We start from the raw sequence: 17232 nt of genomic DNA on the forward strand, positions 1-17232 counted from the left end.
CATTAATTTTTTTAATACTTAATCACTTTTCTGTCAAAACTTTTTTTACTATATGAGTATGATAAATAATAATTGCAATTTAATTTCAAATATTTTCCTTATTAATTGCATCTAAATTCCAAACATTTTCCTTATTAATTGCACATATTTTCCTATTGAAATTAATAATTTAATAGATAACTTTCCTATTAGAATTAGTGATGTAATAGATCACTTTTGTTTTTATATACTGTTCAAAAATATTAATTGTAATCTTTTTATTTTTAGGATTTTTTTAATTTTGTTATAATTATTAAATATTTTTTCACAAATATCAAAATATTATCGATATACTTGACACGTGTCACGATTATATGAATTACTAATTTTGAAAACTAAGGTTTAAAACTATATTTAAATCTTAAACCAATAACCCCCACTTATATAATAATATGTTAGCAATACATATATTTCAAGAAAAAAAAAAGTAGTTGGATAAATGTATGTTATGTTCTAATATGAATATATTCTTCGATACAATATGGCAATATGCAGGACTTAATTATATATATAACTAGCAAACTGATACAAAACATGAAGGAGTGCTTAACAGCATAGCACACATGCACACTGATAAACTTATTTAGAGACATAAACAGTTACTTAAGAGTAATTTTCTTCCGATGCAAGTAAAGAAACCAACCAAACCTCTGAAGCAAATTAAAGTAGATCGCTCATTATGTAAACTGAAATCATCAGACGGAACATGGAAGTCTTTGCTCTCAATCGCACTACATCTGTCACGACTCTTGTTTGCTTAAATTAAAAGAAAAAAGAGAGAGATTTCATGTATCAAAGCAGAGGTAGATTATCAAGGACATGCCAAAAGAAGTTTCGAGAGACTTGGAATCAACGAGCTATATATCTCGAAAAATACTTAGTTCACTCCTATGGGTGAACCTTTGTATTCACAGCCTCCCCTCTCAACCAATCAAAATGTTGTATCTAATATTTTATTTAAAAAATAAATTAAAATTAAATTAAAAAGTAAAACAATTAAGGAAAGAAATTCTCTATACTTTTATTTAAAGAAAGTTAAATATTGGCTTGGTTTAGATTTTACAATTAAACGAGTTTATATATCGGTTTGGGTTTATAAATTAAAATAGGATTTAGATTTTATAATTAAAACAAAATTATATGTCGGTTTGGGTTTATAAATACGGTGGTGAGGATTTAGATTTCATAATTAGAACAAAAGTGTATGTCGGTTTGTTGAACAATGAGATGGTTAGGGTTTAGATTTTATAATTAGAACAAAATTATATGTCGGTTTGGGTTTATAAACAAGAAGACCTCCAACTGAATCTTCTTGTTTAAAATTTTAATTTCTTATAACTTACAAATATGTTAAAACAAAGTTTTTGTATAACACATGACAATCATTAATTTTAAAAACACGAAGTTACTAACTTTGAAAGCCAAGGTTTATATAATAACATAATATTAAATAAGTTATCAAATCATTCACTGATTGAAAAACTTAAAGAAATTACATTAATTTCTTATTTTTCTTATATTATGTTAATCACTAATTTTAACACATTAATTTTTTTAATACTTAATCACTTTTCTGTCAAAACTTTTTTTTACTATATGATTATGATAAATAATAATTGCAATTTAATTTCAAATATTTTCCTTATTAATTGCATTTAAATTACAAATATTTTCCTTATTAATTGCATATATTTTCCTATTGAAATTAATAATTTAATAGATAACTTTCTTATTAGAATTAGTGATGTAATAGATCACTTTTGTTTTTATATACTTTTCAAAAATATTAATTGTAATCTTTTTATTTTTAGGATTTTTTTATTTTGTTATAATTATTAAATATTTTTTTCACAAATATCAAAATATTATCGATATACTTGACACGTGTCACGATTATATGAATTACTAATTTTGAAAACTAAGGTTTAAAACTATATTTAAATCTTAAACCAATAACTCCCACTTATATAATAATATGTTAGCAATACATATATTTCAAGAAAAAAAAAGTAATTGGATAAATGTATGTTATGTTCTAATATGAATATATTCTTCGATACAATATGACAATATGCAGGACTTAATTATATATATATATATATATATAACTAGCAAACTGATACTAAACATGAAGGAGTGTTTAACAGCATAGCACACATGCACACTGAAACGACCTGACCCGTTTTTTTTAAAAAAAAATATATAATAATAAAATAATAATAATAATAAATAAACTACAACTAGTGGTCCCATATCCACTAGCCACCTAACCACAAACACAACCAACAACGGAAATCACAGATACCAATATCTTGTCAATAAACCAATAAATAATAACCAATATTTCAACATTAATTCCACAACATAAACTAATAATCCAAACAGCATAAACCAGAGAACCAGCAATCCTAAGCCAACATTCTAGGACTCAACTCTAGCAACCTAACAGAAGCCAGACAACCAAGCCAACCACTAGAACATCCTCCTCTTCATTGTCTTGATTCAACGATCACACTTTGCCTTTACCTGCACCACAAACACAAATTGCAATGCATGAGTATTTTATAAACACTCAGTAATGCAATCCTCCCATCTACTGGGCAATACACACAAGCAATAGAGACATCTCTAACCATCAATAAACAATCAACAATCAACAATAACAAACCAGTACTCAGCATCGACCGAAACCAACATGCATCAACCGACACCAGATGGAGGTTGCATCGACTGATGCAAGATCTGCATCGACCGATGCAGGGCTAACTTGCATCGACCGATACTCTCGTTGCATCGACCGACGCATGCTCGACATAGCACGAAACCCTAAAGTTTACGCGCCGTCCTCGCATTTGCATCGACCGACGCACAAAGTGCATCGACCGATGCAATGCCTAGCATCGTTTTCCCCCAAAGCTTCTCGACGGATCTTCGTTCCTGCAACCACAAGACTCGATCCCAAGCCACAAGAATGCTTCCTAACGTCCCAATTATCATTCTAACAAGTCTAACAGCACACAACAAGCAGATTAAAGAGTTCTCTAGCTTAGATAAGCCATGGTCCTGCACTTACCTTTGCCAAGAAGAATCTGAACCTCACACAAGCAAAACAACGCTCCTAGGAAGCTCCTACAAAAATCCCAGCTACAGATCTCTACAAGAACAGCCTCAACTCTCCAGAAACCACCAAGAACACCAAGAACGCTCTTTCTCTCTTTTGTTTCTCTCAAAAGCGGCCAAAATCGGATAATGAGACAAAAGAAACGATTAAGGGTTTTACCCCTTTCCTTTGCCCTAAACGCAGCATTTAACTTAAATCAAAACGCAGAGAATTGAACCTGCATCGACCGATGCACCCCCTGCATCGACCGATGCAATCCCCAAACTGGGATTTTGGTTCACGGATATTACAATTCTCCCCCACCAATTTAGATTCGTCCTCGAATCTCGAACAACACTCAGCCAAAGACTCTCGTGCTACCGTCTCCACGGCCCGCACTTCTCCGACCGATCTACAGAAGGTCACCTCTAGGCGATAGACTCACGCTCCAGGCATTATTTGCTCTCGACTTTTGGACTCTCCTTTTTACTCACAGGCCTAAACCTTGATTTTTTATTGGCTCCTCATCAGACCGAAGTCTGCATGCCATAATATTGGCTCCTCATCGGGCCTAAGCCCGCATGCCATAATGTATATATAAGGGAGTCCAATACTCGTCTCTCGGGTTGCCATCCTACAGCGCGCCCTCGGATCGTCATCCGACATCGATATACCAGCCATACTCCCNCCAAAAAAATGTCCTAAAAAGGACCGCCACCAAGGCCACTCGTCCCGAATGACCGCCTCAACAGGCACTCTGGCTAAACAGCCCGCTACAAAGGCCACACTCTGGCTAAACAACCCGCCACAAAGGCCACACAACGGTTAAACAGCCCGCCACTAAGGCCACACAATGGCTAAACAGCCCGCCACAAAAATCATACAATGGCTAAACAGTCTGCCACAAAGGCCACACAACGGCTAAACAGCCCGCCACAAAGGCCACACAAAAACTCACAAGACCGCCACACACGGCGCAACGACTTGATAGTCCGCCACAAGGGCCACACAAGCCCCCCATCAAGGCTCTCCACCANTACCTCATGACCACACAAGGATCATCTCTCTGCCCAAAAAGGGCCGCCATAAAGACCAAACAAGTGTCCTAAACAGGACCGCCACCAAGGCCAAACAAATGTCCTAAACAGGACCGCCACCAAGGCCAAACAAATGTCCTAAAAAGGACCGCCACCAAGGCCAAAAAAATGTCCTAAAAAGGACCGCCACCAAGGCCACTCGTCCCGAATGACCGCCTCAACAGGCACTCTGGCTAAACAGCCCGCTACAAAGGCCACACTCTGGCTAAACAACCCGCCACAAAGGCCACACAACGGTTAAACAGCCCGCCACTAAGGCCACACAATGGCTAAACAGCCCGCCACAAAAATCATACAATGGCTAAACAGTCTGCCACAAAGGCCACACAACGGCTAAACAGCCCGCCACAAAGGCCACACAAAAACTCACAAGACCGCCACACACGGCGCAACGACTTGATAGTCCGCCACAAGGGCCACACAAGCCCCCCATCAAGGCTCTCCACCACAAAAATGGACAAATTCTAACTCACATAAAACTTTCCATTTTTAGCACTTACCACTTCTGGAAACTTTCCACTTATAGAAACTTCCAAAACAGGAAACTTTCCTCCAACACACTGCCTCGCGGAAACTTCATACCCCAAACACCACCTCATCTTGTTACTTAGTCGCACAACCAACCACCCCAAGCGACAAAGTAAACAAGAGAGATGGGCTGGAATACTCCATTCCCGCTCCATCCACGGACTACAGATGGGACCAGGCTAGGCAAGCTCAAGTCGCGGCTTGCTTCTCATACCACTTCTTAAACCTTGCCTTCATCCTCGCCTCAGGCTCCCAAGTCTGCTCCTCAACACCATCACAGTCCCAAAGGACTCTCATCAAAGGAATCTTCTTCTTCCGAAGTTCCTTGATCCTCCTCCCGAGAACCCTCACTGGTCTCGCCTCCAAAGTCATGTTAGGCTGAAGATCCTCAGGAATCTTAGCCAACAACTGATCATCCTCGCGGAGACACTTCTGCAACATAGACACATGGAAAACCTTATGGAAAGCACGCATCACCTCAGGTAATTCCAGTCTATATGCCACGGGTCCAACTCGCTCAATCACTCTGAACGGACCCATATACCTCGGACTCAACTTAGTCTCAGTCAATGACCTGTTCGGACCCCGCAACATGGCCATCTTGAGGTACACTCTATCTCCAACTTGAAACTCAAGATCTCTCCTTCTCCTATCGGCATAACTCCTCTGTCGATCCTTAGCTTCCTTCATGTTCAGCTTGAGAACCCGGATCTTCTCCGAAGTCTCCTGAACAAAATCTGCCCCGTACATGCTCCTCTCCCCCACCTGAGTCCAGCATAACAGTGTACGACACGGCCTCCCATACAAAGCCTCATAAGGAGCCATGCCAATACTCGCCTGGTAATTGTTGTTATAAGCAAACTCTACCAAGATCAAGAGATCTACCCAATGGCCACCCCAATACAGCACACACATCCTCAGCAAAACCTCCAACGTCTGGATCGTCCTCTCTGACTGTCCATCTGTCTGGGGATGATAGGCTGTACTCATATGCATCTTAGTGCCCATCTCTGCCTGAAATGCCCTCCAGAACACCGAAGTGAACTTGGAATCTCTATCAAACACTATACTCGCTGGCACCCCATGCAATCTGACTATCTCCTTCACATACTTCTTAGCCAAGACCACTACTCCATCAGTCTTCTTAATGGCCAGAAAATGTGTCGACTTAGTCAACCGGTCCACAATGACCCAAATCGCATCAAACGTCCTGGACACTGGCAACCCACCACGAAGTCATAGTAATCATATCCCACTTCCACTCTGGAATGGTAAGATTCTTCAGCAAACCACCAGGTACCTGATGCTCAGCCTTCACTAGCTGACACACATCGCACCTCGCAACCCAACTAGCCACGTCCTTCTTCATCCTGACCCAGTGATAGTACCTCTTGAGATCTCGGTACATCTTAGTCGCTCATGGATGAATAGAGAACATGCTAGCATGAGCCTCTCTCAGAATCTCCTGCCTCAACTCCTCATCCTTGGGCACACAGATCCGCCCATGCACCATAATAGTACCATTAGCCGAAACCTGATACTCTGAGTCAACATCCTTTGAGGCATTCACCAGCCCCAAATCCGACTCCTGAGCCAACCGCACTTTGCTCAACAAATCTGCTCTATCAACTGCAACCAAACCCAACGGTTCCCGAGAAACCGTACACAAGTTCAACGCACTGATCTCTCCTACCAGAGAATCCACATCCTGATCCTGAGCCAAAGCCACCCGCTTCCGACTCAAGGCGTCTGCAACCAAGTTAGCCTTACCAGGATGGTAGGCTATCTCCAGATCATAATCCGCCACCAGCTCCATCCACCGCCTCTGCCTCAAGTTCAGCTCGAGCTGAGTGAATATATATTTCAGGCTCTTATGATCTGTAAACACCTGTACCTTTGCACCATAAAGATAAGATCTCCAAATCTTCAGGGCAAAAACTACAGCACCCATCTCCAAGTCATGAGTAGGATAGTTGTCCTCATGCTTCCGCAACTGCCGCGAAGCATAGGCAATCACCTTCCCATTCTGCATCAACACACAACCCAAACCAAGTCTGGATGCATCTGTATACACCACATAGAGTTCTCCTTGCTCAGGCAAAGCCAACACCGGAGCAATAGTCAACATCTACTTCAGGCTTGCAAAGCCCTCCTCGCACTCCTGTGACCAGAAAAAGGAACATCCTTCCCTCTCAACTTAGTCATAGGACGTGCTCTGCTCGCAAACCCCTGCACGAATCTCCTGTAATACCCTGCCAACCCGAGAAAACTCCTGATCTCCGTTGCATTCTATGGTCTAGGCCAATCCCTGATAGCCTGAATCTTCTCCGGATCTATAGAAACCCCATTTGCATACACAATATGACCAAGAAAACCCATCTCACACTGCCAGAAACTACACTTGCTCAGCTTAACAAACAACTTCTATTCACGCAGCTTCTCCAGAACTGCCCTCAAGTGCCCTGAATGCTACTCAGGACTCTTAGAATAGACCAGGATGTCGTCGATGAAAATGATGACAGACACGTCCAGAAACTCCTGAAAAATGCTGTTCATCAATCTCATAAACGTAGCTAGTGCATTAGTCAACCCAAAAGGCATCACCACAAACTCATAATGCCCATACCTCATCCTGAAAGCAGTCTTCCTCACATCTGCCTCATCTATCGGGATCTGATGATAACCCGACGCCAGATCTATCTTGGAGAACCAAGTAGCACCTCTCAACTGATCCAACAACTCATCGATCCTCGGAAGAGGGTATTTGTTCTTCACAGTGACCCGGTTCCAACCCCTGTAATCGATACACAAGCGGAAACTCCCATCCTTTTTCTTAACGAATAACACAGGCGCTCCCCACGGTGATACACTAGGACGGATGAATCCCTTTCTCAACAAATTCTCTAACTGCTTCTTCAGCTCTGTCATCTCTGCTGGAGCCATCCTGTACGGAGCCTTGGATAACGGCGTCGTCCCTGGTTCCAGTTCAGTCGTAAAAGGATCAGACCGAGAAGGTGGTAATCCCTGCAATGACTAGAACACATCCTCAAACTCCTCCACAACCGGAATACCGCTAACCGTAGACTTCCCCACTGACTCTAGCATAGATATCGTAACCAAATAAGCCTCATGGCCCTTCTCGATCATCTTCCCAGCCTGAATGGCCGAGATCACGAGACTCCCCGAAGTCGGTCTAATCCCCTGATAAACCAACTTCCCTACTGAACGCTCAAACTCCACTCTACCCTGATGACAATCCAGATGAACCATATGCAGATGAACAAATTCAACAACCAGTACATCCCCAAAATCACATCATACAACTCCACAGGGCTGATAAGCAAATCCGCTGGCCAAGACTCTCCCGCGATCTGAACATCGATACCCCTCGCTCTACCAATGACCCTTAGAAACTTGCCTCCAGCAACTCTGACAACTCTTGTACGCTCTCCGAGATCTCCCACATACCCGCACTCTCTGCACACTCCGGGGTAATGAAGCTATGAGAAGCTCCAGAATCAAACATAACATGGGACTTAAACCCTCCCACCAACAAGGTCCCTACAAAAACCTCATGTGTTGAGAACCTAACACTTTATCACAGGAACATAAAATCTAAACTTACTAAGAATTCACAAGGACAAAGTACCAGAAATTATACCTGTGATCGCTCCGGCACTGGTCCCACCAGTCTCAACAGTAGTGTACACCCATAGCGCCTGCTCAATCCGTACCACCGGCTGCCCTCCCGGCTGCACCTGCTGCAACGCCGCCACCACTACCGGCTGCAACTTGGGACAATATGACCTGATGTGCCCCGGCTCCCTACAATGATAGCATACACGATCTACTGCCGTCTGGCACTCCTCTTAGGACAGCTAGCAACCTTGTGATCCTTGCCTCCACACCCGAAGCAAGTCAGACCATCCGGCCTCTGTGTAGCCTCCCATCTCCTCTTGGTTCCCTGCGCAGGCTTGCCGCCCTTGCTAGAACCTTCCTGATGTTGTGCCTTGCTAGGTTGGACTGCTGGGCTAGCCGCCACTGACTGTGCCCGGATATCCTCCTCAATCCCTGCTGCAGTCTCAACCAGCTCCGCACGCGTAGCATAGCTCCGGCCTCTACAGTGAACCCTCAACTCATCATGTAGGGCCCTCAGAAACCTCCTGATCTGAGCCTCTTCAGAACTCCATATCCCGACCCCCATACCTCAAAAGTCGGTAGAACTCCAAGTCAAGCTCTCGCACTGACCGAGTCCCCTGAGCTAGCTGAAGGAACTGCACCTCCAACCTATCCAGTGCCTCTCTAGGGAAATACTTGCGGTTGAACTCCAAGATGAAGTCAGCCCAATTCATCTCCCTCTGCACTCTCCTGGCTGCCACAGAACTCCACCACAATTGTGCATCACCAGTCAAATGATGGACCCCAATGTCCACCCAAAACTCCTCAGGACATCTCAGAGTATGGAAGTTGCGTTCCACACTCGTCCTCCACGCCTCCGCAGCTGTAGGATCTGTACCTCCCGGAAACCGCTCGGTACGAATACGACCCATCTCTGTCAGCATACTGATATAACGAGAATGGACCCTCACATCCGCAGCCACTGGCTGCCGCTCCTCTGCCACCACTGGTGGCACTATCCGAACCTGAGCCGGTGCCACTGGCGGCAACCGCTCAATCAACTGTGCCAGCAAAGCCGCAAGGTCGACACCCGGGATACCACCCACTGGGACACCCGCACCTGGGGCCCTAACATCACCGGCTATTGGAGCATCAACACCGCCCCCTCCGACCACACTCACGGAATCCTCCTGGACACTCTGCGACTCGCCAACACCCTCTGCTGTCACACTCTGTTCATCGGTCCCACTAACCACTGGGGCTCTCCCCCTACCATGACCACGTCTGCGTCCACATCCACGACCAGCAACAGCATCCTCTCTAACCATCTGCACTACCATGAACAGAAGGCTAAGCACACAATTAACAGAACACAAAAACGTAAACTCACCGTGGAATCACACTGTAGGCTCGAAGAGGATGTTCTAGGACTCCATGCCACACACAATTGACTAACTCACATAATCAATCAAGACATGCAATCCTAAACATCACAACAGAAACCTAGTGAACCCAAACCTGTACCGTAAGGTCTCTGATACCAAACTGAAACGACCTGGCCCGTTTTAAAAAAAAAAATATATATATAATAATAAAATAATAATAATAATAATAAATAAACTATAACTAGTGGTCCCATATCCACTAGTCACCTAACCACAAACACAACCAACAACGGAAATCACAGATACCAATATCCAGTCAATAAACCAATAAATAATAACCAATATTTCAACATTAATTCCACAACATAAACTAATAATCCAAACAGCATAAACCAGAGAACCAGCAATCCTAAGCCAACATTCTAGGACTCAACTCTAGCAACCTAACAGAAGCCAGACAACCAAGCCAACCAGTAGAACATCCTCCTCTTCATTGCCTTGATTCCACGATCACACTTTGCCTTTACCTGCACCACAAACACAAATTGAATTGTATGAGTATTTTATAAACACTCAGTAAGGCAATCCTCCCATCTACTGGGCTATACACACAAGCAATAGAGACATCTCTAACCATCAATAAACAATCAACAATCAAAAATAACAAACCAGGACTCAGCATCGACCGATACCAACATGCATCGACCGACACCAGATGGAGGTTGCATCGACCGATGCAAGGCTAACTTGCATCGACCGATGCTCTCGTTGCATCGACCGACGCATGCTCGACATAGCACGAAACCCTAAAGTTTACGCGCCGTCCTCGCATTTGCATCGACCGATGCACAAAGTGCATCGACCGATGCAATTCCGAGCATCGTTTTCCCCCAAAGCTTCTCGCCGGATCTTCGTTCCTGCAACCACAAGACTCGATCCCAAGCCACAAGAAAGCTTCCTAACGTCCCAATTATCATTCTAACAAGTCTAACAGCACACAACAAGCAGATTAAAGAGTTCTCTAGCTTAGATAAGCCATGGTCCTGCACTTACCTCTGCCAAGAAGAATCTGAACCTCACACAAGCAAAGCAACGCTCCTAGGAAGCTCCTACAACGATCCCAGCTACAGATCTCTACAAGAACAGCCTCAACTCTCCAGAAACCACCAAGAACACCAAGAACGCTCTTTCTCTCTTTTGTTTCTCTCAAAAGCGGCCAAAATCGCATAATGAGACAAAAGAAACGATTAAGGGTTTTACCCCTTTCCTTTGCCCAAAACGCAGCATTTAACTTAAGTCAAAACGCAGAGAATTGAACCTGCATCGACCGATGCACCCCCTGCATCGACCGATGCAATTCCCCAAACCGGGATTTCGGTTCACGGATGTTACACACACTGATAAACTTATTTAGAGACATAAACAGTGACTTAAGAGTAATTTTCTTCCTATGCAAGTAAAGAAACCAACCAAACCTCTGAAGCAAATTAAATTAGATCATTATGTAAACTGAAATCATCAGATGGAACATGGAAGTCTTTGCTCTCGATCGCACTACATCTGTCACGACTCTTGTTTGCTTGAATTGAAAGAACAAAGAGAGAGATTTCATATATCACAGCAGAGGTAGACGATCAAGGACAGGCCAAAAGAAGTTTCGAGAGACTTGGAATCAACGAGCTATATATCTCGAAAAATACTTAGTTCACTCCTATGGGTGAACCTTTGTATTCACAACCTCCCCTCTCAACCAATCAAAATGTTCTATCTAATATTTTATTTAAAAAATAAATTAAAATTAAATTAAAAAGTAAAACAAATTAAGGAAAGAAATTCAGTATACTTTTATTTAAAGAAAGTTAAATATTGGCTTGGTTTAGATTTTACAATTAAACGAGTTTATATATCAGTTTGGATTTATAAATTAAAATATGATTTAGATTTTATAATTAAAACGAAATTATATGTCGGTTTGGGTTTATAAAAACGGTGGTTAGGATTTAGATTTCATAATTAGAACAAAATTATATGTCGGTTTGTTTACCAATGAGATGGTTAGGGTTTACATTTTACAATTAGAACAAAATTATATGTTGGTTTGGGTTTATAAATGAGATGGTTAGGATTTAGATTTTACAATTAGAACGAAATTATATGTCGGTTTGGGTTTACAAATGAGATGGTTAGGATATGAATTTTACAATTATAACGAAATTATATGTCGGGTTGGGTTTACAAATGAGATAGTTAGGTTTAGATTTTACAATTAGAAAGAAATTATATGTCGGTTTGGGTTTACAAATGAGATGGTTAGGGTTTAGATTTTACAATTAGAACAAAATTATATGTCGGTTTGGGTTTACAAATGAGATGGTTAGGGTTTAGATTTTACAATTAGAACGAAATTATATGTCGGTTTGAGTTTACAAATGAGATGGTTAGGATTTAGATTTTACAATTAGAACAAAATTATATATCAGTTTGGGTTTATAAAACATCGGTTTAAGTTTTTAATTTTATAATAATGTATACAGATTTTATTTCCTTATTTTGTAAGAGGGTAAATGAAGAGGTTCACTCCTATGGGTGAACCCAAGTATGTCTCATCAATCTCCTTGTCTGCTTGCTTATATATATACAATGAGATATTTGTGCTTTAAGCACGTGTCAACATTAAAAAAAAATTCTAATAAAATAATAAAAACTATTGTTATATATATATTTTTAAAGTTATTTCGTTTGAGATAATATTTATTTTAATTGTCCTGTAATTTATTAGTCTTTTTGAATACTAATTATTTTAGAATATTTCCGTATTTTATTACAGTTTTATATTGTTTGTTTGTTGTATTTGCATCATTATTTTGTGAAATATGAAGTAGTAGTTTTAATATTATAATTTTGAACAAATAAAAATTATTAATTTATTATTTATATAAATGTAGTTTTACCAACCCGTCAATGTGGAAATTAAAACACACATTTTTTTAAAATTGAGTAATATATCTTCGTTTTAAACAATTCAATTCACAAAATATGCAGAAAAAATCCTGCATGTTACTAACCATAAGTATTATATGAAAATTCCAAACAATTTGTAAATAAAAGAAAATAAAGATTATAGGAGACTCATAATTTGAAATCTTAACAAAATCTTCAAAATTGAGTTATTAAAAATATTTATATTGTGTACTTGGATATAAATCTTAGTTTTTGAAATTATGATTGGTTAATATTTTTAAAAAAATATATTTATTAATTTTCGTCCATAATTTATTATAGAGAGAAAATATTTATTTTTCTCTGTTCTTTTTATATTTGATCTGTCAGCGTTTTTTATTTTTTAATTAATTATTTTTATTTAGTTAATTAACTAAGCTTAATTAAGTTTTTCTAATGGCAATTGAATGTAACTTTTTACATATTTTAAGGTTAGTTTCATATTTGTACTTCCCAATTAATATAGTAGGATATTTATTTTACGTTGATCAATCTTTTGTGGGGAAAACTAACTGTGGGGCCATCATAAATATAGTAGAAATAATTTTTATCAGATGAAAAATTTATAAAAATGATTGAAAAATATAAATATTAAATTTTATTTTTTAGAAAAAATATTTTTATAGTATTTATTATTATATTATTTTAACAGTAGTTTTCTAAAATGATATAAATATTTTACATTAGTTTTGATAACTGGTAAAAATATTTTATATCAATTTAATAAAATGATGTAAGACTTGCAACATTTTTTGTAAGTGACGTAAATGAATATCAATTTCACTAATTGAAACAAATATTCATTTCAATCGATGCCAATTATTTGCATCGACAAAATATAAATCATTTATTTAAGGGATGCAAGTTATTTTAACATCATTTAAATATGATACAAATATATAAATTAAATGATGTAAACTAACCTTTTTTGTAGTGACATGAGAACCTTTATCAAGCTGAGCTAAAAGTAAACCTCTAACCTTAGGTATTTGTTATGGTGTTTTAATGGAAGTACTTTTTAAATGATGTTTTTTCTTTGCAATGCAAATATATGACATAATTTGTCTATATTTAACAATCTCGGTAACTTATCAGCAAAGAACTGGTCTTACCCTTCAGGTTTCGATTTACACAATTTCTGACTAGTCTTAGCAAGTCACGAACACTTGTGAAGTTGTAATCCTTATGGGACTTAGCGGAACGTATAACCTATCTTAGACTCCCATGAGAACGACACTCAAATCACCAAGTTATTCAAACACTATTATACACAAAACACTAAAGTAATAGTATATTAGAAATTGATTTTTTTTTGGTGCTAATTTCAACAAACAAAAGATTAGCTAATGGGCTTCTAGAATATCCCTTACCGTACCCATGATAGATACTTTTTTTTTTAATGCTAGCATCACGAGCTTAACCATGTCCAAATTGATGCAAATCAGCCATAATGCCATAATGGTGTAAAAGATAACATATTCCAAGTTCAAATCTTACATATTTATGACTTTGGAAACCTATATTTGGTGAATATCCTCTCGTAAATGTCTATGCAAGTTTTATAAGTGAAAATCTAAATTTGACATGTAATTGTTGAATTATGTTGAAAATATGTACACAAAGATTATTTGAGAAACTAAAAAAACATAGTAAGTGAAAATAATTAATTGATTATTCAACATATATATATTAGTTATATTATTGTGAAAAATCTAACTTGACATCACGAAAAATAATTATAAGCATATATTATATCAACAATGGATTGCGAACAATGTTTTTAAAGCATCCGTTGAAACTTTCAAATTTTCCTCATGCAAAAGATAAATCAATATGTTTATTAAATTATTGAAGAAATAAAATCTAATCAAATTGTTTATGATATTCAATAACTTTAGTATAGTAAGAACAATATTAATGTATTCATGAAGGTCATTAATTTTAATCATTACATTTGAAAGAGAATCACAGAAACACAACATTTTGGGGAGAAATATGCGACAACTTCTCAAAACTTAAGTTTTGTGGAATCCTTCCAAAATTATTTTGAAATTTAAAAACTCTAATTAACTAGAACAACTTTATTGATGGAGACAACAATGATGATATAATTTTGAAAAAATTGGAAAAGGTCTAAACTTAAGTTTTTTTTTTTTTTTTTTTTTGTGTTTTAGGAACAAAAATACTTTAATGTTGGTATAGTGATGTAGCCATATTAAACTAGGAAACTGATTAAATCTCCACCTTAAAAGTGGTCTTCATATCGTTACTCATTATATATATTTTATTAAATATATATATAATAAAAAAAACCTCAAAAAAAGAATATATATATATATATATAATATATATAATATATATATAATATATATATATATAATAAAATATATATATATATCAAAATAATTTTTACAATAGTAATTATATTTAACCTAAAGGTTTATTATACATATTAGTAGATCTTTTAGTTATAATATATATCTATATAAATAATTTTAAGTACATTTTAGAGAGAAATCTTTGTTATATATATCTATATAACTAACACAATATAATTTTGAATAAAATTTAAAATATCTAAATAGAAATAATATTCCACCATTAATATTATAGATATTATTGAAACCATGATTTTGGAGAATTTGATGGGATTTAAGAAATTTGAAATTTTGATAGATTTTAGGGAAGTTGATATGATTTTCTATAAAATTCTTTTAAATCTCATCTAAAACCATGAGATTTGGATTTCTGTATTTTTTAACTAAACAAATCCTCTAGACTCCCTAAAAGTCATTAAAATCCAAATCTACAAACTGTTTGAATAACAATGGATTTTAAAGTAGATGTTTAAATCATCAGTTCAATAACAATAGATTTGTAAATTTTACACAAACACTTAAAATGTTAACTTGAATACACCCCCTTAGAATATTTTGTTAAGACTGAAAATTATGATTCTATCATTTTTGTTTAACATTTTTATTTTAGTTGCTTTGAATTATGAAAACATAAAATTATTCAAATTCTAGGTATTTTGTTTTTTTTTTTTTTTACATTTGTTCTGATTCCAATTTTTTTTAAAAATAGACATGCATCTCAATCAATGAAGAAAAATGGTGTGTTTTCAACCTTCCATGACCGGGTTTTTGGCAAACAAATCGAGATATGCTTTGGTTTACGGTCTAAGTCAGTCCGATCGCCGGTCTTGTCCGGTTTAGAAACATTGCTTATGTATAATTCTTCTCCCACAGTCCCACACTTCAAAATTGAAACTGTTATCGGAACACTTCAAACTGAACGAGCTCACGAGGATGTCGGCCGTTTCAATCTCCGCCGTCAAATCTGACTTTTCCACCTTCGAAGCCATATCCGTTACACACCATCGGACTCCGCCGCCACAAAATTTTCCTTCTCTCCGGTTTCCACTATCGCTCAAGTCCCCGCCGGCTACTTCTCTTAACCTTGACGGTGGATCAAAACTCCTCCACGTCTCGCGTCTTCCTTGTATCAAATGCTCATCTTCTTCATATACTCCGCCGTTAGGTAAACTCTTCTCTCCCCCCCCCCTCTCCCCCCATTAGCGCCTCCCTATTTCGATCGAAATTAAACTTCTTCTCCTCGCAGATTTATCGGAGGAACAGTTTATAAAATTTAAACAAGCATCGGAAAAGGGGAACTTAGTTCCTCTATACCGATGTGTATTCTCGGATCATTTGACTCCGATACTTGCTTACCGATGTTTGGTGAAAGAAGACGATAGAGATGCTCCTAGCTTCTTGTTTGAGTCTGTGGAGCCTGGTTTGCAATCCTCCAACATCGTAAGCCTTTTTTTTTTTTTTTTTTGATCTTCTCAGTTTTTTATGCAATTTTGTTTGGTGGTTGAAGAACTCACTCTTGGAGGATTTGATTTTCTTAGGGGAGGTATAGTGTAGTTGGAGCTCAGCCCACAATAGAAATCGTGGCAAAGGGGAATGTAGTTACTGTGATGGACCATGGAGCTGGTCTTAGGACTGAGGAGGAAGTGGAAGATCCAATGATGGTTCCTCAGAAAATCATGGATGAGTGGAAACCACAACGCATTGATGAATTGCCTGAAGCTTTCTGCGGTGAGTTACCAAATCTGTTATATCTAAGTTTGCTTTCTTTAAATAGAGTGATGATGTTTGTTTAGCATTGCTAATTTTTTTTTTGGATGGTTGATTTGATTTGATACTCTCAACTCTGAAGGTCTTTAACCTTTGTTAACCAGGTGGTTGGGTTGGATACTTCTCATATGACACTGTACGTTATGTTGAGAAGAAGAAGCTTCCTTTTTCAAATGCTCCAGAGGATGATAGGAGTCTTCCTGATGTTCATTTGGGCCTTTATGATGATGTGATCGTTTTTGATCATGTCGAGAAGGTATATTGTTGTTTGTTCTTAGTGTATTTGCATCTTCCTGCGGATTGTGAATAGTAGAATTTAT

At 38.0% G+C, this 17232-nt stretch overlaps 2 protein-coding genes across 2 annotated transcripts in view; one reads left to right on the forward strand and one right to left on the reverse strand.

The window, feature by feature from the left end:
* Window positions 1-8714, reverse strand: part of LOC104753407 (regulator of nonsense transcripts 1 homolog) — a 16797-nt gene extending 8083 nt beyond the window's left edge. The window contains exons 1-3 of the mRNA XM_010475666.1: window positions 8689-8714; window positions 8426-8589; window positions 8183-8241 (exon numbers count right to left, since the gene is read on the reverse strand). Coding sequence (XP_010473968.1) covers window positions 8183-8241; window positions 8426-8589; window positions 8689-8714 — 249 coding nt within the window. The remainder of the gene's footprint in view (window positions 1-8182; window positions 8242-8425; window positions 8590-8688) is intronic.
* The window catches only part of LOC104749915 (anthranilate synthase alpha subunit 2, chloroplastic), a 4244-nt gene continuing 3036 nt past the window's right edge, over window positions 16025-17232 (forward strand). The window contains exons 1-4 of the mRNA XM_010471627.2: window positions 16025-16310; window positions 16392-16585; window positions 16684-16873; window positions 17017-17168. Coding sequence (XP_010469929.1) covers window positions 16079-16310; window positions 16392-16585; window positions 16684-16873; window positions 17017-17168 — 768 coding nt within the window. The 5' untranslated portion in view covers window positions 16025-16078. The remainder of the gene's footprint in view (window positions 16311-16391; window positions 16586-16683; window positions 16874-17016; window positions 17169-17232) is intronic.

The sequence above is a fragment of the Camelina sativa genome, chromosome 16 (assembly GCF_000633955.1).
Source record: "Camelina sativa cultivar DH55 chromosome 16, Cs, whole genome shotgun sequence".
In the NCBI taxonomy this organism is placed as follows: Eukaryota; Viridiplantae; Streptophyta; class Magnoliopsida; order Brassicales; family Brassicaceae; genus Camelina; species Camelina sativa.